Source organism: Ursus maritimus, unplaced genomic scaffold, assembly GCF_017311325.1.
Source record: "Ursus maritimus isolate PB19 unplaced genomic scaffold, ASM1731132v1 scaffold_7, whole genome shotgun sequence".
Taxonomy (NCBI): Eukaryota; Metazoa; Chordata; class Mammalia; order Carnivora; family Ursidae; genus Ursus; species Ursus maritimus.
The window spans coordinates 51,399,045-51,422,325 of record NW_024426885.1 but is presented as its reverse complement, the minus strand read 5'-3'; the positions used below and the strand labels follow the sequence as shown (position 1 = coordinate 51,422,325).

Here is a 23,281-nt window from a genome sequence, read left to right as displayed (position 1 = left end):
AAAAAAAAAAAAATGCAGCTACCTTTACCCCCCGGGGGTGACCCAGCGCCTGAGGAAGTGTGACGTGGACCGTGTGTGGCCATGCCTGCATGTCATGCCTTCTGACAACTTCGTTGGTGGCCATGAGCAGACCAACATATTTCGCCCTTCTCTGATGCAGATACATAGCCCCTAAGTTGCAAAATTGTGTGTTCCTAAAATGTTTGCTTATGACTGGAATTAGTGCTCTGGTTCCCCAAGGTACCATCTGTTTACCTACTTTTATCTGAGTCACAAGTGAAATGACTTTTGTGAGATAGTAGGTATATAGTGAGAGCAATGAACAGGAGACTTACTCCTAATTGCTCTTCCAAAGTTGTGAAGGTTTGTTTTTTTTTGTTTTTGTTTTTGTTTTGTTAATGGTGACAGCTTAATGGGCTGCTCCACTTTCTGCAGGTAGCATTGACTGAATATTTAACTATGCTAATGAGACTATTTATAAAAAGAGATAAATTGCTTTATTTACCCAGTGTTCTGAACTGCCTCTTTTAAAGTAGACCTTGGCGTTCATTGTCCCAGGGAAAGGAAGGCTCTAGCATAAACTGAAGAGAATAAACTAAATTAATTTTTGGTCTGTGAGCTTCCCGCAATCTAAGCCCTGATGATATCTCAGTGCTAATTTTGACAATATAATATTTAAGAGATGACTTGGGAACCTAATCCTCAGGTAAGATAAGGTAAGATGCAACTGTGCTGAACTCGGAGACCCACATGGAAAGGTTTCACAGTAAGTTATGTTGGGGCATAAGAGTCTAGCTTTTAATGCCAAGAGTGTTTTCGGATGAATTAACTTTATGCTGTCAAGTAAATCTCTCCTCACCTCACTCCCACTTCCATTTCCATACTTGCAGCCTGCTGCTAATTAGGAGTGTGGGTCAAATACTTTGTTAAGAATCAGTTCTTACGTGGACACAATTTTAATTGACCATTGTCTTCCTGGCTGCTCTTCAGTGGAGAAACACTAATCTAAAGCTTCTGTTGCTGGCAAGTGACAACCGGATGGGTGTTTCAGTGTAGGGGTTGAATGGCTGTTGTTTTCAAGACTGAATTAGAGGTTGACATCAGCCTTATTTGACTTATGGAAGGATTGATAATTGCTAATAGTTAAATTTTATGGTTGTTTCTTCAGATATTTGTTTGTATTTTACATAGTCTTGAATTATAGTGATGACCCCCCAATTTTTTTATTTTTATTTTTTTAAAGATTTTATTAATTTACTTGACAGAGTCCACGCACGCACAAGCAGTAGGAGCGGCAGGTAGGGGGAGAGAGAAGAAGTAAATTTCTTGAAAAAGCTGCTTCTATGGACAAAAATTGTCAAGTATTGTGAGAAACAATTATAGCAACTCTTTTGCTTTGCTTTAGTCCTCTAAGGAACTTGATAACTTAGAACTTAGGTTGACGAGTAGGCAGGGAGACTTACTGAAGTTGAAGCAACTCTCTCTATAGATGCTGGCAGTTTTGAATGAGTTGGTAATCCTGCAGATACCAGCCACTTTCCACTGAGGACTGCATTCAGTGAATTTTGTCAGTTTTAGTTTCCGCAAACATGGTATTAGGCTTGCTCCCATTTTGTGCCAAGTCTGACAGTAGCCCAAAGGTAGGTATTATTGATCGGCTTTTACTGGTGAGGAGAGTGATCAAGATCACGAAATTATCCAAATCTGACTTTATGTCCAATGTTGTTTTTTACACCATACTTAAAATAATTGTTGCTAAATATAGTAATATGTAAGTTTTTGGCAATGACAGAATGTAAGATTGGAAACCAGTGAGGACTAATAGTGGTCAGCATACCTGGGTTCTAACTGAGTCATTTTTCTTGAGTTAATTGATTTTCCTTTTCTTTTCTTCTCTGGACATTTTTTAATGAAATACTCAGTGATAATGATATTAATATGTATCCCACAGTGTTGTTGGGTAGGTGTGAAAGTGCTTTTAAATTCTAGGGCATTTTGTAAATGCAGTGTTCTCTCAAAGCAATTTGAATCTCTTAGAGAATAGTGTTGTCTGAAAAAAAAGTTTGAATTTTAAATTTTTAAATAGGAAGCAAACTTAACTATCTGATTCCCTCATTTTCCATTTCAAGAAACTTCAAGAAGCTAAGAGATACTGCTGTTTGTTTAGCTCAACCAAACAATTGTAGATCTTGAACTAGAATCCAGATCTCTAGACCCCTGGTTCATTGCCCTTTACAATTTAGTATTCACCTATTAGGAATTCATAAATAATTTAAATCAAAAGCATTTTTTAAAAACTTAAGATCTTTGAATGAATTTGACTGGAGATACTGTCTTTTCGACTAATTATTTGTATTCTACTCTGCGACATCATTACTGATGAAGAGTCTAAATTTACAGCCTCTAAAACCAATAATCCTTGAAGAATAACTTTTGTCTTTTGTTTATGCATCAGATTCCAGCTGGTCTTTATTTGGGAAATGATAGAACATATTTGATAAGTTGATGCTTTTGTCATTTTTAATTGGCTCAATAGGAAAGTTGATGCTTGTGTTAAATTCAGGAGATATTGGAAGTTCATGTGCAGTGTCAGGACTAGATGAGAATCTTAGAGGGCACCTGAGTGGCTCATTCGGTTAAGCATCTGCCTTCAGGTCAGGTCATGATCTGGGGGGTTGCCTGGATCAAGTCCTGCATTGGGCTCCCTGCTCAGCAGGGCGTCTGCTTCTCCCTCTCCCTCTGCCCCTCTGCCTGCTCCTGTGCACTCTCTCTCAATTAAATAAATAAAAAACCCTTAAAAAAAAAAGTCTTAGAGGGCATTTTACCCTTTTCCTTTCTCTATACTGGACCTTGAGGCTCAAAGTGAAGGGTATGTCCTAGTTAGGCAGTGGTAGAGCTTAAGATAGAACTTAGGTCTCCTACTTTATGTACTTTTCACTGAGCAACACTGTTTGAAAATGCTGCTCTGAATATTGCCTTGTTTTCCTAACTTCAATGCCTAGACTGGTTTTGGACATTGCTTTAGGGCTTGATTTTGTGCCAGGGAAGACTAGGAAAATGAGGTAGGGAGACAGAGTGTTTGCTATAGAGCTAAGGAACCCTATTCTTTGGCCTGTCCAGACAGGTCAAATTTGGTCTATTCTGGGACTTTACATGACTGTGCCCTACATGATGATTCTGGAACTACTTTTGTGGGTTAGGCCTACATTGGAAAATTTATGTGGGCTGTGGGTTGGGTCCTAGGGTATTTTTCTCCTAACACTCAAGACTTCTGAAATGCGTCCAATAAGATCTGCCAAGCCACTCAGATGGTGAACATTCATATGTAGACTAAAATGTGGCTAAGATTGAAACTGCCTTGCTTAGTTGAGTTAGTTTCTTTGGAGCCTTTAAATAGAGTTTTCAGACTCATTGCAGGACCTACAGTATCTTTTATAGGAATTGTAAATTTCAGATTACTATGCAACCTTTTTTATGCTATGGGACTTCTTAGGCAGATGAGCTTTTAAAATAAAATGTAATTGTTTCATTTATGAAATATTCTGAAGAATGAAAACAGACATCCTTCTCATACAGAACTGTGCAATGTTGTCAGTTGTTAATGTGTATATTTGTAAATAGGTCATCTTTGTTTGAAAAAGCATACAAGGTTTTCTAGCTACAAATCTTCCCAGCCACAGTATTGCTACATTAAGAACTGTCAAAGATAAAAGGGAACCAAAATGATTGCCTAGACTGTTTGATGTTAACCCTTTCCTGTAACATGGGTTAACAGTCTTGTTTCTTTACCTCTTCATGCCTACTCGATTTTAAATTGTTATTTAAAAAATACTATAATAAAACATAAGTATGGATTTTTATTTTCAAATATCAAAGCTAGCTTATAAATAGGATGACCATATGTCCCAGTTTGCCCAGGACAATCCTGGATCATGCTAGTTATCCTGGCATAATTATTAATAGCTCTTCCTTTATTCTCACAGGTGTCCCATTTGGGTAATAAATTATCTGGTCATCTACTTATGCACCGTAATAACTTTGTTGTAGTAGATTTTAAGTAGGACCAAAAGATAATGGAATATTAGCCTATATTTTGGCTGAACTTTGGTATTTTTCATTGGTCAGACATTTTTATTGTATTGAGAGTTCTGGATGTCCAGATGTAAGTATATAAAACACGAAAGCACATGATTTGAAGTTGGGAATTATTTGTTTGACTTTTGGCAGGTTATATAACCTTTCTGAACCCCTTATTTCTGTTAGATAGAGATAATTGCAATACCTGTCCTATGGGGCTATTGTGAGGATTTAAAGACAATAACAAAAAAAAATAAAGACAGGAACATATAAAAATGTTTATTTATTTATTTTTTTAAAGATTTTTATTTATTTACATGACAGAGAGACAGCCAGCGAGAGAGGGAACACAAGCAGGGGGAGTGGGAGAGGAAGAAGCAGGCTCCCAGCGGATGTGGGACTCGATCCGAAACGCCGGGATCACGCCCTGAGCCAAAGGCAGACGCTTAACGACTGTGCTACCCAGGCGCCCCTAAAAATGTTTAAGCTACAAATTATAACGGTTAGTCATGTCACATATGTACTTCTGAAAATTGAATTTAAAATGAACAGTTTTGGAGTGCCTGGCTGGCTCAGTCGGAAGAACATCCAGCTTGATCTCGGGGTCATGAGTTCAAGCCCCATGTTGGGTGTAGAGATAACTAAAAAAATTAAATAAAATGAACAATTTTATCTAGTTTAAGGGAACTTACTATTTAATAGAGCATAGACTATCTTTTAGAAGTGTTTTACTCTTATGGGCAGCAGGGAATTAATAGTAGGTGAAGATACATATGGAGATATTTTGGGGGGGAGGGCTGAAATTTCAACATTATTGGTATGCTGAAAAGAATGATCCTTTGGGAAGCAAAAAAACAGATGATGCTGGACAGAGGGAAGAGTTTTTTTTTTTTTTTGGTCAAAAAGAGATGTATTACTTGGGATGCCTGGGTGGCTCAGTCGGTTAAGTGTCTGCCTTTGGCTTAGTTCATGCTCCCAGGGTCCTAGGATCGAGTTCCTCATTAGGCTCCTTGCTCAGCGGGGAGCCTACTTCTCCCTCCGCCCACTGCTCTCCCTGCTTGTACGCTTTCTCTCTCTCTCCGCCAAATAAATAAAATCTTAAAAAAAAAAAGAGAGATTTACTACATAAATTAGTGTCTCATTAGTAGGGAAGACTATAAACTTTTATCTTTTTGTCAAAAAAAGAGTTTTATTAAATAAGTTACTGTATCAGAGATCATTTTCTTGAGTATGCAAGAAGGCATATTCAGAATACAAATGCAAGAATTGGCCTTACAGAGCCTAAGGGACACAAATATTTCCTTAGTCTATTCACTTGGCTTATGAAAAAAATGCCAGTGATATAATTTACATACAGTAAAATCACAGATCCTAAGTTCACTGAATTTTGAATATGAATATATATATATTTATTTGTATAAATACAACTCAGGTCAATATATAAAACAAGTTCATTTCCCCTGCCTCTTTCGATCAGTCCTACTCCCTGTCCCATCCAGGCAACCATTTTCTGACTTCTATTGGTAGATATTGGTTTGCCTGTTGTAGAACTTCATTTACATGGAATTATATGGTAAGTACTATTTGTGTCTATTTACTTTTATCTGATTATTTTTGTTCAATAATTTGAGATTCATCCATTTTGATGTGTATATCAGTAGTTTGTTCCTTTTCATTGCTGAGTAATATTCCATTATACAGAGATAGTAACAATTATCTTGTTGGTGGACTTTGGGTTGTTTCTAGTTTTTGGTTACTATAAATAAAGTTGCTGTGAACATTTTTTTTTTAAAGTCTTTGTATGGACTTTTGTAAATACCTAGGTGTGGAATTGCTGTGTCCTAGGATAGATGCCTGTTTAACTCGAAACCACCAAGCTTTTTCAAAATGGAAAACTGAACACATTCCACATTCCTACTAGTGGTGTTATAAGATTTCCAGTTATTCCATATTCTTTTTTTTTTTTTTTTAAGATTTTACTTATTTATTTGAGAGATAGAGAAAGCGTAAGCTGAGGGAGGGGCAGAGGGAGAGAGAGAGAAGACTCCCTGCTGAGCAGGGAGCCAAACACGGAGCTTGATCCCAGGACCCTGAGATCATGACCTGAGTTGAAGACAGACACTCAATCAACTGAGCCACCCAGGTGCCCCCACTTATTCCATACTCTTTTTTTTTTTTTTTTAAGATTTTATTTATTTATTTGAGAGAGAGAGAGAGAGATCATGAGAAGGGGGAAGGGATAGAGGTAGAAACAGACTCCCCACTGAGCAAGGAGCCTGATGCTGGACTCCATCCCAGGACCCCGGGATCATGACCTGAGCCAAAGGCAGACACTTAACTGACTGAGCCACCTGGGTGCCCCCAGTTATTCCATATTCTTAACAGTGCTTGGCATTTTTTTAATTTAGCCATTCTGGTGGATTTGTAGTTGTATTTCATGGTTTTAGTTTTCGGTCGCTTGATGACTAATGATGATGTAATTATACACCATTTGTTTATCTTTGCTTTTGAACTATAAGTTGAAGTCTTTTACCTAGAGTTTGATTGGGTTTTTTGTTGCTGATTTGTAGTTCTCTTTATATTTCGGACACAAGTTATTTGTCTGATTTTACATACACACTCACATGCACACACACTCTCACACATACACTTAAATATGTAGCAGATGTTTTCTCCCCACTTTGAGCCATGTCTTTCCATTTTAGTATTCTTTGGGAGCAGAAGTTTTAAATTTTGATGAAGTCAAATTAATAGATTTGATTTATTTTATGATTATTACTTATTGTGTTCTTAGGAATCTTTCCTTATCACTGTCACAAAATTGTGTAACTATTCTGTTATGTTTTCTTCTAAAAGTTTTATAGTTTTAGCTTTCACATTTGTATCTGTGATCCATCTTAAAGTATATTCTTGCTGTGGTGTAAGAGTTTCTTGAAAAGTCCTCAGTCAATTGATTAGATTGGTGCAGGTTTTTTTCCAGGACTCACTATTTTGATCCATTGATCTTTTTGCATATTGTTATGCCAGTACCACACTGTCTTAATGTAGTTTTGTATGATCGGTATTGTTTCTTTAAATTTTTTATAGAATTCAGTAACGAAGCTCTCTGGGCCTGGAATGTTTTTTTGGGTAAAAGGATAGAAGATTTAAAGAATTTTTAAAAATATTTATTTATTTTAAAGAGAGAGAAAGCATGCAGGTATGTGGGCAGGGGGGAGGGGCAGAGGGTGAGGGAGAGAAAGAATCCTTAAGCAGACTCCCTGCTGAGCTCAGAGCCCAACAGGAGGGGACTCAGTCCCAGGACCCTGAGATTATGACCTGAGCTGAAATCGAGAGTTGGCTACTTAATCGACTGAGTCACCCAGGTGCCCCAATTTCTCCACATTCTTGCCAATACTTGTTACTGTCTCCCAGTCTTTGCTGAGTGCTCTGTGTGCTTGCAGAAGCACGTATTTAACACTCAGGCAGGCTTTCAACTCTGCCATAACCTTTATTTCCTGCTTGTGCAGAGGCTTATGGTTCAGAGATGATTGCTCAGGACCTTTCAGGTCTTTCTTGAGCATGCCACAGCTCTGGGCCCATGTATTTGGCCTTCTAGATTCTCAGGAATATTCAGAACTTTTCAGAACCCTATCTCATGCCCCCACTTTTCCTTTTAAGTTTTTTGGTTAGCTTCTTGTTTGTGCCAACTGCTTCAGAAGCTGGGATGTTAAACAATTGCAGCTGATTGTTTTTGACAAATTCCCCTGGAGAAAAGGCTGTTAGAGCTGGGCAAGCTCTGAGTCAGGTCAAATAATAAGAAGCCTCAGGAGTGGGGTTTTTCAGGGAACTGCCTGTAAGCTCAAGTTCTCTGAAAATAGGGCTTTGAAAGAGCTCCAGTCCTCTTCTGACCCCTCCAGTAGGTGCTTGGCTCCTGGTTTTCACTGTGTGTGTGGGCTTTTGCTTTTTAAGGCTACCATGCAGCTGGGAAGAGGGGGATGGGAATAGGGCAAGTTAAAATGGCACAAAGCTTGATGTTTTTTAATGATATTTGGCCTTTTTTTGGTAAGCCTTTGGTTAATATTTAGAGTTCTGAAAAAGTTGATTTTTGACTTTTTTTTTTTTCTTTTGATGTCTTGTTGCTTTAATGGAAGAGATGGTTTTTGGAGGCTCTTATTTGTCATAATGTCACCCTAATTGTCTTTTAAAACATTTTTAATATACTCTTCTTTTCTTCTGAAATACATTAAGACTCACAAGAAATTGCAGAAATAGTACAGAGAGTTCCTGTCTGCTCTTCACCCAACTTCCCCTAATGATACAGGACTCTTAAGTTCACTACAGATGTTACTAGGATGTTACCAGTTTTTGCACACAGTTTTTTATTGGTGGGGTGGTGGTGGTGTATAGTTCTGTAAAATTTTATCATGTCCAGATTAGTGTAACCATTAACACAGGGTCCTAAACTGTTCTGTCACCACAAAGAAACCACTTTGTGTTATCCCTTTATGTTCATCCCCTCCCCTCAAGCCCTGGCAACTACTCATCTGTTCTTCAACAATATAATTTTGTCACTTTGAGAGTGTTATATAGATGGAATCATACAGTATCTAACACATATATATGGTTTTTATTTTCACACAGTCTGTGTCTTTGAGATACATCCAAATTGTATCATAGTTCATTTCTTTTTATTATTCCATGTTTGTCTATTTTATTGGTGTGTACCACAGTTTGTTTACCTACTAACTTGCTGAAGAACATTTGGTCATTTTCAACTTTTTTTGCTATTACAGATAAAGCTGTTGTGAACATTTGTGTACAGGTTTTTGTGTGAACTTAAGTTTTCCTTTTTCTAGGATAAATGTCCAATAGTGTGATTCCTTCCATATTTTTGTGTTTTACCAATTACCAAAGGAGGGGTGTTAAGATTGTGCATTTGTCTAATTTGTTTCTCTCAAGTTTTTTTCCCCAAGTATTTTGAAGCCATTTATTTTCTTTTCTTAATGAAATGACTTATTTATATGAAATCCTTTTTCTATGGTGCCACTCCTTGTTTTCAAGTCTACCTAGTTTTAAAATCTGTACAGCATAGGGAATATAGTTGATGGTATTGTGGTAGCATTATATGGTGACAGATGGTAGCTACACTTGTGAGCATAACATAATGTATAGAGTTGTTGAATCACTATTTTATACACCTAAAACTAATGTAACATTACACGTCAACTATACTTTAATAACGTCTACCTTGCATGATATTAATGTAGCCACTGCAATTTTCTTATAATTAGCATTTACATAGAATATCTTTTTATTCACTCTTTTATTTTCAAACTCTCTATGCCTTTATATTTAAAGTGTATCTCTAGTAAATTATGTTTAATTTGTTTTTGTTTTTAAAAATATTTTAGCTATTATTTAGACAGAGTGTATGCAAGCGGGGGAGGGGGCGGGTCAGGGGAAAGGAAGAGAGAGAATCCCAGGTGGATCCTGCGCTGAGCATGGAGCCTGATGTGGGGCTCCATCCCATGACCCTGAGATCACCATCGTGCCAGAATCAAGAGTTGGACGCCCAACTGATTGAGCCCCCTAGGTGCGCCCATTTAATTTATGTTTTTAATCCAGTGTGACAATCTTTATCTTTTAATTGGAGTGTTTAATCCATTTACATTTAATATAATTACTAATATGGTTGCATTTTAGTGTACCATCCTTTTGTATTCCATTTATCCTTTATGTTGTTTTGTCTTTCCTGCCTTCTTTTCTAAGTCGAGTATGTTGTAGTTTTTCATTTTATATCCTCTATTTGATTTTGTTGTATTGGTTTTTTTTTTTTAAAGATTTATTTAATTTAGAGACAGAGTGAGAGAGAGAGAGAGCACATGAGGTGGGGGAGGGGGAGACGAAGAGGGAGAGGGAGGGAGAAGCAGACTCCCCACTGAGCTGGGAGCCTTATGCGGGGCTTGATCGTAGGACTCTGGGATTATGACCTGAGCTGAAGGCAGATGCTTAACTGACTGAGCCACTCAGGTGCCCCTTGTTGTATTATTGTTTAGTGATTGCTCTAGGGAGCACAACATTCCTTTTTAACTTATTACAACCTATTTTGAATTAGTGTTCTGTCATTTCACTCTTAAAAAAATTTATCAAAGAACTTACAGAATCTAGGGGGAGAGAATGAATAAAACTTTGGGAGGACGGGTAGCAGTACTTAACACAGAACTCCAGAAGCTATCATCCATTCTGTAAACATCACCCTCTGGAGGGACGGCTTGTGCACCTTTACATGGGAACCTTTTGGTACGAGTTGGGCAGAGATTATCTGAAAGAGGTGTCATATGAGAAATTTTAGAAAGATCAGTGGGAATTTGCCAGGCAAAAGAAGTAGGGGAAGGACTGCAGTCAGTCTTTTTCAGGAACAGTGAAGTGTTATGATTAGCAAATAGATTGTGTATGTATTAGAATGGTGAGAGATAAAGTTAGGCACTGTATTGCAGTGATTTGAATATGCACAATTCTTCCCATTTTAGTATCTCTGAAATTAGCATGTGTTTTATAACTGATTGTGTCTTGCCAATCACCATGAGAAATTGGAATATATATTACGGTTCATGGCATCTTAGATTTGATGAATTATGGTAGGTTCCAGCTAGATTCAATGTCCTTTATGTTAAAAAGGCTAAGTCTTTTAGATTTTATCCTATATATAATTGGAAGCTAGACTGACTTTAAGTGGAAAAATACAATAGCTTTGTTTAAATAATGTAATTCTGGTGATATTGTATAGATTTTATTGTGGCCAAATAATTAGTAATATAGAATTTAGGCCTAGTTAAAAGCAATGCCAGTGGGATGTTGTGGAGGTTTCTGGTTTAAGAACCGTTTGATAGGGGCGCCTGGGTGGTGCAGTCATTAAGCGTCTGCCTTCGGCTCAGGGCGTGATCCCAGCGTTCTGGGATTGAGCCTCACATCAGCCTCCTCCTCTGGGAGCCTGCTTCTTCCTCTCCCACTCCCCCTGCTTGTGTTCCCTCTCTCGCTGGCTGTCTCTGTCGAATAAATAAATAAAATCTTAAAAAAAAAAAAAGAACCATTTGATAAAACTGAGAAAATATAGTTACTGGTAAGATGGTGCTTGTTGGTGGAAAGAGAATTGACATATAAAGCGAAGGTTTCTGGATTTAAAGTGACGGTGATTAGTAGAACAGTTAAGGACACTATTAGTATTCATTCTGGCACGATAGTGCAACTAAACATTTTTGCTAGCCAGAGGGCTAATCAACATTAATTTATCAATAGCCTAGACAAATTATTCTCAGGAACTTTTACTCTGATATCTGTGTTATTATATAAAATTTGTTGGCTGTCAAACAAGATAATAATTAGAGGACAGGTTTATGTTGTCTGGGGGCCTAAATTATGAGGAATTTGAAAATTACTGACCAAAACTACATTCAGTATCTTTCATCTTAGCATGCATTCCAGGAAAAAGACATTAATAACATCTGGAACAAAAGAGTAATCCTAGTGTGGGTCAGTCATAGTTTTTGGCCACAGACCGGACACCATCCTTTTACACCTAGTAGAACAAGATCACAATAAATGCTTACTTCTATAGGTTCTTTGCCATTTAAGAAGTGTAATGCATGTCTTAGTATGTACTGGCCTGGACACTAGTTTCTGTGTGTTTGTATTTAAGAAGTGGGCCATTTTGAAGAATTGGTGTTTTTAGTACAGTTTTAATTTGTCATACTAGAATATAGTCATATTAATAATACAATGATGGAGAGTAGTTTAAAGTATTTGCTTTTGGAAATAATTGTATAATTTTTTTTTAAGTAATCTCTACCGCCAACATGGGACTCAAACTCACAACCCCAAGATCAAGAGTTGCGTGTTCTACTGACCGAGCCAGCTAGGTGCCCCAAGAAGTAATTGTATAATTTTAACTTACTGTGTGAAGACACCTCTTAATGTGCTACTTTACATTTTGTCCCCACCTCTTAGACTAGCCATTGTTGCTGCAACAGGTTCCACACAGACTTTGGACAATTACAGCCTAGTGGCATTTCTTGTTAGGGTCCATACTTCGTACTTTTGTAACGGGAGAGAGTAGTCACTGTATAAATGCTCTCTCTTTTGTCCTTTAGACAGGGATCTCTGAATCACATTTTAAAAGTTTTCCTGAAAAGTTTGAGCCACAGTCACCTGTAGTGTTGGGATTGAGTGATATCATTTCTAATCATGGCCAACTCAGTAACATCTTCACAGACTTTTACTTTTTTTTGTATCGTCCCTCATCTCTCACTTCTGCTTTCTGGAATCACTTTTCAAATAAGGGCCCTGTTTATGAGCCCTTGTCTCAGGCTCTGCTTTTGGCTCTAGTCTAAGATACCATTTTATTATTTTTTTAATGTTTACCTATTTATTATATTTTTAATGTTTACCTATATAATGTATACTTGTTTATTGTTACTTGTTTATCATAAAGTATAAAGCCAAATGGATGAGATGCATGGGCAGTACAATATGTGGGTTTTCCAACACCACCAATCAATTAACTCAATTCTGACGCTATCTACATGGAGATAGTGTTAGATGCCACAAGTTAAGGGCTCAGTCCCACAAAACTGTCCCCTCCCACACTTGAGATTCCAATCACAAGTCCAGGTTATTATCTGTACTTCTTTTTATTTTTTTTTAAGATTTTATTTATTTATTTTAAAGAGTGAGCTTCATGCGAGTTGGGGGGAGGGGAGGGGAGGGAAGGAGTGTGGACAAATCTCAAGCTGACTCTGTGCTGGGTATGGAGTCCCGAGCAGGGCTTGCTGTTATGACCCTAGACATCATGACCTGAGCTGAAACCAAGAGTTGGACGCTTAACCAACTGAGCCACCCAGGCAACCCTATTATCTGTACTTCTGACCAACCAGTTATAGATCAGAGATTTCCCTGACCCCCCCTTGGCTTCGGTAATTTGTCAGGGTGGCTCACAGAACTCAGAGAAGCATTTTACTTACTAGATTATGGTTTATTATTGTCAGATAACAAAACCAAAACAATTTGGTAACGAGTTTGATGTCCTTTTTTCAAGGGAAAGCTGATGGATTCAGGGAGTACAGTGCCTTACAAGCAGTGCAGTGCTCCTCCCAGGGGATTTTGGTCAAGAGTGTGCTTTATAAAGTGTTAAAAGGGGCAACTTGGGAATGGTGTGATTGCCTCGGGTTGCATATCTGGCCTTATTTAGAAAGATCAGGGAACAAGGAAGTAAGTGTAGGGTTGGCTGGTGTTGGGGTAGTAGCTGACTGGATATACTACATTTCTGGTCAGTTGGACCATTTACAGGAAGACAAAAGTTTAGTTTGCTGATGGGGCACTCTGGGCAGGAGATGGCTCCATCTTGGGCCTAGAAATTTATTTTAACATTACAAAAGGATATAACTGAGGAACACCCAGAAGGAAGAGATGCATAAGTCAATATGTGGGAAAGGACAGGTACTTCCATGCGCTGTGGATGAGCCACTTTCCCCAAATCTCCACATATGTTCACCGGCCTGGAAGTTTTCTTTGGGTTTATATGGAGGCTTCATTACAAAGGCACAGTTGATTAAATGGTTGATGATTGAACAAGTCTCCAGCCCCTTTCCCCTCCCTGGAGGTGGGGTTGGAACTGAAAATTCTAATCCTCTAGTCACCTGAGGTCCCCCCCCCCATATCCTTAGGTTACCTAGGAGTTTTCCAATAGTAACCTCATTAATACAACAAAACACCTTTATCCCACTCTTGGGAAATGCCGAAGTTTCAAGGAGCTCTTTGCCAGGGACCAGGATGAAGGCCAAGTATACATTTCTTATTCTAAACCACAGTATCAAAGAATGGTATGGGAGTGGGGAAATGGAACTTCCTTGGTCAGTGTGACCCTCCCAGTGGTTGAGTTCACCCACCTAGAAACTTCTACACCATCTTAATTTATTATGTTTTTAAGATTTATGTTAAAATTTCGATTGGCATCTTCTAGTATATTTATTGAATTATTCTTGGGGAAGTAGTCTAGGTGTACAGTTCAAGAATTAGAAATAATTTTATAAGTTAAGACACAAAGCAGCATCTATATGTGAATAAGTAGAATTTATTTGAATATATGAAACTACTGTTACCATTTATTGGAAATATACAAAGAAAATGGCAAATGTTGGTCGAACATATTTTTTTCAAGCCCCGTTTCAATAACAGTAAAAGTATAATCCATATAATCCTCCCCATAGAGGGAAAGAAAAGAAACCCAAGAGATCTGCCTGAGAATAAATTAAGACTTTATCTTAAGAGGAACTTAATGGAACGTGGATTTGTAATGCAAATCTCAACAATCTTGTCTATATTATGGCTTTATAATAAAAATGAATTACAAAATAAAGTGGATTTCCAAAATGAATGTAACAATTTGTATCTGTTAGTATTGGGAAATGAATTTGAGATTGGAATCAACAAAATAACTAACCTATATGTAATTGAAAAGTCCAAAGAGGGTATAGGTTTCAGGTGAAGCTTAACTGGTCCAACAACTTCATCTATGACCCAGTTTCTTTTTGTTTTTCCATTCTGCCCTCTGTGATGTCAGATTTTTCCCAAGGTAGCCCACCTGGGGACCTAGAGGTACTTAAAGGTGCCAATACCTTCTGCATTTATATCTACTATATAGGAAGGAAGATGTGATCACTCCTAGAAAAAAATCTTGGGGTCCATTTTGATTTGAATGGCTTAGGTTACGTGCCTATCTCTGATCAGTAAGGGTAGAGAAATAGATTGTGCTGATTGTTTAGGCTTTGCTGTGCCTCAAGGTTAAGCCAATCAGACTCTCATTCTCCATGAACTAGAGTGGATCACTTTCACTCAGATCTCTTGAACGAGGAAATTTGGGGTGAAAGTAGGAGGATGACAAGGAATAGATGACAAGCACACAGTTCTAGTTTATTATGAGAATGGCTTCAAATGACCTTAACTGAATTGTAATATTATTTGGCAATAACAAGGAAAAGGTTGTCATTTAGTTTATTAACAAATAATGAAAGAACAAGTTACCAGTTAAATTTTTTCCCAATCGTTTTTTTTTTTAAAGATTTTATTTATTTGAGAGAGTAAGAGGGAGCATGAGTGGGTGGGAGGGGGGGCAAAGGGAGAGGAAGAAACAGACTCTGTGCTGAGCAGGGAACCTGACACACAGCTGGATCCCAGGACCTTGGGATCATGACCTGAGCTGAAGGCAGATGCTTAACCAACTGAGCCACCTGGGTGCTCCCCACCCAGTCATTATTCTTGATAATATATAAAAAATTACTTCCAGTCTTAAATTTGAGCGATTCAGTCCCAGCATATCCTTGTTCTTTGTGTAAATGTATTCTTATCCATTTGCATTCAGGAAAAAGTTTTGCTAGACAAATAAGTTTAGGAATATAAGTTTAAACAGGGTTCTGTGATTCTGTGTGCTCATTTCTTCCCCTATACTAATTTGACTATAGAAACCTTAAGCCAGGGTGCCTGGGTGGCTCAGTTGGTTAAGTGTCTGCCTTTGGCTCAGGGTCCTGGGGTTGAGTCCTGCATCGGGCTCCTTGCTCAACAGGGAGCCTCCTTCTCCCTCTGCCTGCTGCTCCCCTTGCTTGTGCTCTCTCTCTAATAAATAAATAAAAGTCTTAAAAAAAAAAAAAAAAAAAGAAACCTTAGGGCCAGAGAGGGTGCACTGACCTATTAATACTATACTAAATTTTCAAATAGAGTGCAATGAACTATTTTGGGAATGCAAGAGATGTTCAAAGCATTGACTTCTGAAAAAGAAATGTCATAATTATAGTCCTTAAAACCAAGAGGGGACAAGTTGGGGTGGAGAGATTGACATGAAGGTAGCAAGATACTTTGTGGTGTTAGAAATGTGGCATATTTTGATTCTGGTGGTAGCTTGATGACTATACATTTACCAAACACTAAAAAATAAAAAAGACTGAATAAAAAGAAACAGCCAGGCATCCCAGTAATACCCCATACTTTTTTTAAAAATCAAGTTCTAGGAGTTTTTGATGTTTGAGTAACTACATAAATCAGAGAAAGAGAAGTTTCTAATAAAATGATCCTCAAGTTTTACTGTATCTGCCTGTTGATTCTTTATCTCCTAAGCACTTAACGTATTTTCTTTTTATATTAAGTTTTTATTCTGATTACAAATACAACTTAAGTCTGAATAGATAAATGTATTTTGTTTTAACTCTCCCCCATTCAGCTTTCTTTAAAAAGAAAAAAAGGGACAAATAACATTGTATATTTGGCCATAGTTGCCCAATCTGTGGTTTTATTTTATTTAGTTATTTTTAAAAAGATTTTTATTTATTTGAGAGAGAGAGAAAGAGAGGAAGAGAGCCCGAGCAGGGGGGAGGGACAGAGAGAGAGGGAGAGGTAGACTCTTTCGCTGAACAGGGAGCCTGAGCAGGGAGCCCGACGCTGGGCCCAGTCCCAGAACCCTGGGATCATGACGTGAGCCGAAGGCAGATGCTTGACCAACTCAGCCACCCAGGCGCCCCCAGTCTGTGGTTTTAATACAATACTGTAATTCAGTCTTTTAAATCATGATAGACTATAATCATAGATTATATCCCATTCTCTTAAACTCTGGGGTACCAGTCCTATTGATATTTCTGATCTCCAAATGGTGAGGATGGTAACTGGTTTGAAGGCAACTGGAAGAGATCTTCAGCAAACTGGAGATCAGTGGGAAATGACACAGAAGCAAATTTCATTGAAAAACCTAGAAGAATTCCTCCCGTCAAGGCTGACCCAACCATGGCCACTGGTCCATTTCTTGCTGTCAGTTGGGCTCTCGTTTAAGGTATCGCTTGTGGTGGAGTTCTAGCTTTCCCTTGGTTTTGATCCATACTGTGATCATTGTGAAAACAGACTTCTTCAAAGTCTGTTAAATGTAATTGAAAATTACACGATTTTTGATACCCACTGAACAGTCATTCCCAGTTTGTCAAGGATGGGGCTCTTGGCTGGACTGCTGTAAGACTTTCTGCAACCTCCCCAATAACTTTTGGTTAGCTGGGTATCTTACTAGCTAGAAAGAGTTAATTATCTGTCATGTTTGTTGAGTACAGAACTTTGTTATGATAGAACGTTTTAAAAAAAAACATTGAAATTAATTAGCTTCAGTGATTAGCTTTTGAATATTATGAAAAAAGATCATAGGATCTGGTTTCCTCTATTATTTCATACAGTTTAAAAGTCATCATCTTTTCTAAATGGCTTGTGCTACCTCTAAAATGTTATCTGAAATGCAAAAGGCAAATCAAAGGTTTAATAAACTAGTTAGTATGTTAGGTTTAATTTCAAGGTAAAATAAAGGTATTTATTTTTATATTTGTGTGGGTTTTATATATCAGCTTACTTTCAGTGGTATTTCTAACTTATGCTTGCATTTTTGTGTGTGTGTTTTTTTTAGTGAAAATATTCTCTTTGGAATGGGAAATCCTCTTCTTGACATCACTGCTGTAGTGGATAAGGATTTCCTTGATAAGTAAGTATTAAATTCTTTGTATGTACCATGTGGAACTTATTTTTTTTTTAAGATTTTATTTCTTTATTTGACAGAGAGAGAGAGCACAAGCAGGGGGAGCGGCAGGCAGAGGGAGAAGCAGGCTCCCCGTTGCACAGGGAGCCCAATGTGGGACTCCATCCCAGGTCCCTGGGATTATGACCCGAGGCAGACGCTTAACTGATTGTGCCACCCAGGTGCCCCACTATGTGAAACGTATATCTAAAGAAAACTAGTGAATACTCTGGACTCCAGCACCTTCAATTGGAGGAAAACTCAGGAAATTTAAACTCATTAATAGCAAGTTGCACTATCATTATTTATTACTTGACCACAGTTTTCCCTGGGAAAACTTTATGTACAATTTGTTCAATCTTATTGCTAGTTTCACTTGAAATTTATATTTTATTCTGTGCAAGAAGAAGTATATATGATTTACCTAATGATTTAATTCCCAAATTTTTAGATTGCTGTCAGTGAACTCCATCTGTCATGGTACTATAACATAAATGGGAGAAGAAATAGGATTAGAGAGGACAAGAAGAATATGCAGGACATAATTCAGAGGCCAGGAATCTTTATTATTTCTCCCTTAATAGTAACTTTTGATGTTTTTAACTGAGCTGAGAAGTCAGTTTGTATTTCTTTTTCTGGCTGTCTGACACTGTTTGGTACAAGGGAAAATTGGGTAGTAAAAAAAGGATTAATCATGAGAAAGCAAGTTCTGTGCCCAGGGGCAATCACTTTAAAAAAAATGAGGTAAAGTTCACTTAAAATATATAATTTTAACAATTTTAAAGTATATAATTCAGTGACTGCCAGTACATTTGCAGTGTTGTGCAACCATCACCTCTATCTTAATTCCAGGACATTTCATCACCCCAAAAAGAATCATTTCACTATCCCTGCCTGCCCTTCCCCCATCTCTTCCCTGTGCCCTGGTCTCCTGGGAACTACCATTCTACCTTCTGTTTCTGTGGATTTCCTTATTCCGGACATTTTATTTCATATAAATGGAAACGTACAGTATGTGACCTTTTATGTCTGTCTTATTTCACTAAGCATGATGTTTTTCAAGGTTTATCCAAGTAGCATGTATCAGTACTTTATTTCTTTTATGGCAAAATGATATCTCATTGTATGGATATCTATATCTGTATCTTTATCTTTATACACACATACATATACATACACACTGTATTTATCCTTTGATTGATTGATGGACACTTCGGTTGTTTCCTTTTTTGGCTGTTATGAATCAAGCTTCTATTATTATCTGTGTACGAGTTTGGTGTGGACATGTTTTTATTTCTCTAAGATACATACATTGGAGTGGAATTGCCGAGTGTGGTAGTTCTTTGTTTAACTTTTTGAGGAACTACCTAACTTTTCTACACTGGTTGCATCCTTTTGCATTCCTACCAGTGTTGTATGAGAATTCCATTTTCTTGCCAAAACTTGTTCTGTTCTTTCTTTCTTTCTTTCCTTCTTTCTTTCTTTCTTTCTTTCTTTCTTTCTTTCTTTCTTTCTTTCTTTGGGGGGCCGCCTGGCTGACTTGGTCAGTAGAGTCTGCGACTCTTGATCTCAGGGTTGTAGGTTTGAGCCCCATGTTGGGTGTAGAGATTACTTAAAAAATAAAATCTTTTTTGGTAGTTTCATTTGATGCACAAAAGTTTATCTGTTTTTTCTTTTGTTGCTTGTGGTTTTGCTGTCATATCTGAGAATTCATTCTAAATCCAAGGTCATAAAGATTCATGAGTATGTTTTCTTCTAAGAGTTTTATAGTTTTAGCACTGAAATTTAGGTGTTTGATCTGTTTTGAGTTAATTTTTGTAGAAGATACATGTTAAAGGTTCATTTGATTCTTTTGCATGTGGAAATCTGGTTGTCCCACCACCATTTCTTGAAGAGACTGTTCTTCCCCCCATTGAATGCTCTTGGTACTCTTAATGAAAATCAATTGCCCATAGACTTGTGGGTTAATTTCTGGATCCCCAGTTCTATTCCATTGATCTATATGTCTGTCCTTTAGCCAGTACCACCTTGTTTTGATTATTGTAGCATTGTAGTAAGTTTTGAAGTAGTTAGGTTAGGGAAAAGCCTACTAATAAATAACATAACACTTAATGGTGAAATGCTGAATGATTTCCCCTAAGATTAGGAACAGTTAAGGATGTTGATTCTTAACACTTCAAAATGTGTACAGTGGTCCTAAAGATTCTAAGTGGGGCAATCAGGCAAGATGAAATAAAAGACATACAGACTATTTAATGAAATCTGCAAAAAAGCTACTACTAAGTTCAAGAACTATTATAAAGCTAATAGTTTTCAGTAATCAATTTTACAGTAAAATTTTATAATCAAATTTACAGTAATCAAAATGGTGATACCGCCATAAAGATACTATAGGCATAGAATCGAAAATCCGGAAAAAGACCCACACGCAAATGGACAACTGATTTTTGACAAACGTGCAAGGCAGTTCAGTAGAGAAAGGATTGTCTCTTGAAGAGCTGGTGCTGGAACAATTGAATATCCACATGCACAAAACCCCAATTTGGACCCATATTTTGCACCGTATATAAAATTAACAGATAAAACTTAATGTCAAACCTAAAACTATTAAACTTCTGGATGATAACATAGGAGAAAATCTTTCTGACTATGGCTTGAGCCATTATTTCTTATACATAACACCAGAGCATGTTCTGTAAAAGAAAAAACTGATGATTTGGACTTCACCAAAATGAAAAATATCTGCTATTGGAAAAGCACTGTTAAGGGAATGAAAGGACAGACCACAAGCTGGGAGAAAATCTTTGCAAAGCATATGTCTCACAAAGGACCACTGATGAAAATATATAAAGAACTCTCAAAACTCAATCAGAAAAAAAACAGCCAAATTAAAAAATGTGCAAGAGATAACGAACATTCACTGAGGGTATGGATGACAAGTAAGCACATGAAAAGATTCTCAACCTCTTTTGTTATTAGGGAAATGCAAATTAAAGCTGTGATGAAATACTACTACACATTTTTTATAATGGCTTAAAGTTTAAAATTGAGCATACCAGATGTTGACCGGAATGTGGAGAAACTGGAACCTTCTGCTTATGGGAATGTAAAATGCTGCACTGAGTTTGATAGTCTTAAAAAGTTAAACGTGTATCAGCTATTTGATCCTGCTGTTGTGTTCTTAGGTATTTATCCAACAGAAGTGACAGCATATGTCTGTACAGAAACTTATTCGCCAATGTTCATGGTAACTTTGTTTGTAATAGCTAAAATTGGACATTACCTAAATATCAGCAGGTGAATCATAAAGCTGATTGTTCACCTGCATAGTGGAATACTAGTCAGAAATGAAAAAGGAATGGAGTATTGACTGGATGAAACTCAGAATAGTTGTGTTAATTGAAAGAAACCAGACAAGAAGGAATATATACTGTATGATTCCATTTATATGAGATTACAGAAAATGCAATTTAATCTGTAATGATAGAGAAAGCAGATCATTTGTTTCATATGCATGGGACAGGGTATGGTGGAACGTGGGAAGGAGAGATTATAAGGGGACAGGAGGGAGCTTTTGGGGGTATGTTCGTTATCTTGATTATGTGATGATTTCATGAGTATAAATATGTATCAAAACTTATCAAATTGTACACTTTAAATATATATGGTGTATTATATATCATTTATACCTCAAAGCTTTATAAACTAAATAGTAATATAAAAATAAAATCAATTGAACATGAATTCATGAGCTTGAAGTTAGAGCTCCTTCTTTGCTTAATGTGAGATGTTTTGTTCAGGAAATCAACTTATTAATGGTCACTACTTAAAAAATGAAATGGCATATAAAAATACAAGGAGAAAGTAAGAAATTTGAAATTTTGGGGTGCTTGGGTGCCTCAGTCGTTAGGTGTCTGCCTTTGACTCAGGTCCTGGGATTGAGCCCCGCATCGGGCTCCCTGCTCAGCTGGAAGCCTGCTTCTCCCTCTCCTGCTCCCCCTCCTGGTGTTCCCTCGCTTGCTGTCTCTCTTTCTCTCTGTCAAATAAATAAATAAAATATTTAAAAAAAATTTTTTTATGGTGTGTGTTACTAGTGTTACTATTTTGATGAACATGCCTCCAGACATCTCTTAGGAATATACAACCTAGAAGTACGTGTTTGTGTTTATGGAATAATACTATGTATAGTTTTAGGTAATTTGCTTTTTTCTTACTCTGTATTATATTTTGGATAGTTGTTTTTATTTTTATTTATTTATTTATTTTTTAAAGATTTTTATTTATTTTTTCGACAGAGATAGAGACAGCCAGCGAGAGAGGGAACACAAGCAGGGGGAGTGGGAGAGGAAGAAGCAGGCTCATAGCGGAGGAGCCTGATGTGGGGCTCGATCCCAGAACGCCGGGATCACGCCCTGAGCCGAAGGCAGACGCTTAACCGCTATGCCACCCAGGCGCCCCAGTTGTTTTTATTTTTATTTTATTTATTTATTTACTTTTAATATTTTATTTATTTATTTGACAGACAGAGACAGCGAGAAAGGGAACATAGCAAGGGGAGTATGAGAGGGAGAAGCAGGCTTCCCGCTGAGCAGGGAGCCCGATGCAGGGCTTGATCCCAGGACCCTGGGATCATGACCTGAGCAGAAGGCAGATGCTTAATGGCTGAGCCACCCAGGCGCCCCTATTTATTTATTTTAGATTTTTTATTTTTTTAAGTTATCTCTACACCCAGCATGGGACTTGAACTCAGAACCCTGAAATCAAGAATTGCATGTACCACCAGTTTAGCCAGGCAGGCGCCCCTGGCTATTTGTTTTTAAAAGTTCATGCAAACGTGAGCAGATGATGATCTGGCAGCTGTGTGCTGATACTACAGGGAGCTCAAGTAGCTTCTTGTTTCATTAGCAGCTGATCCTGACTGGCCAGCTGACACTTAATATTTTTATTTTGGGAGGGTTTTTATTTTTAACCTTGATTTTTGAATTAGTACTTAGAGATAAAAAGCAAGTTTTTGGACCCTAATCATAAATGTAGAGACTTCTCTATTCTTATATCCCTCATCATTTTTTTCCAAAATATACTTTGAAAGTGTTGCTTATTATTTCAGTAGACTGTGTTTAATTTACATTTCAGACCATGTTTAGTTAAGTATTTTTTACATTCCAACTGTGTAAATATAAATTTTCCAGAAATAGGTACAGAGCAAATGAAATAAATATGTATTTATTAGTATTTTACAATATGAAAATGAGTTAACCATCCAAATTTTTTTGATAAAATATATTTTCTGATTCTGAGTTTTAAGAAAACTTTCTGGCCTGTTCAATAAAAAAAGTACTTATCAAGGCTAGTTAAAAAATAAGCTAGTACTGAAGGTTTTTAGGGAATAATGTTAGTCCTTTGCTGCATCTTCCACCACTCCCCTTGCTTTTTCCCTATCCCTCGTAAATGCTGTTTTTCCAAAAGAAACCATTTTTAATTCCATTAGCTGTTTTTTCCTGGTATCTGTTTGTTTCTAAATAATACGGTAATATTGCTGTGTGTGATTTTGATAAGGATAGTTGACTGGAGAGGCAAATGACAAGGATAATTGATTGGAGAGGCAAATAATAAATGTTCCTTTAATGTAGGGAA

At 37.2% G+C, this 23,281-nt stretch overlaps 1 protein-coding gene across 5 annotated transcripts in view; it reads left to right on the top strand.

Moving 5' to 3' along the window:
- Positions 1-23,281, top strand: part of ADK (adenosine kinase) — a 518,777-nt gene that overhangs the window by 22,814 nt on the left and 472,682 nt on the right. For 2 of the 5 annotated variants that reach the window (XM_008696067.2, XM_008696068.2), the window contains exon 2: positions 17,540-17,614. The exons of the other annotated variants lie outside the window; for them this stretch is intronic. In XM_008696067.2, coding sequence (XP_008694289.1) covers positions 17,540-17,614 — 75 coding nt within the window. The remainder of the gene's footprint in view (positions 1-17,539; positions 17,615-23,281) is intronic. 5 annotated transcript variants of the gene reach the window in all.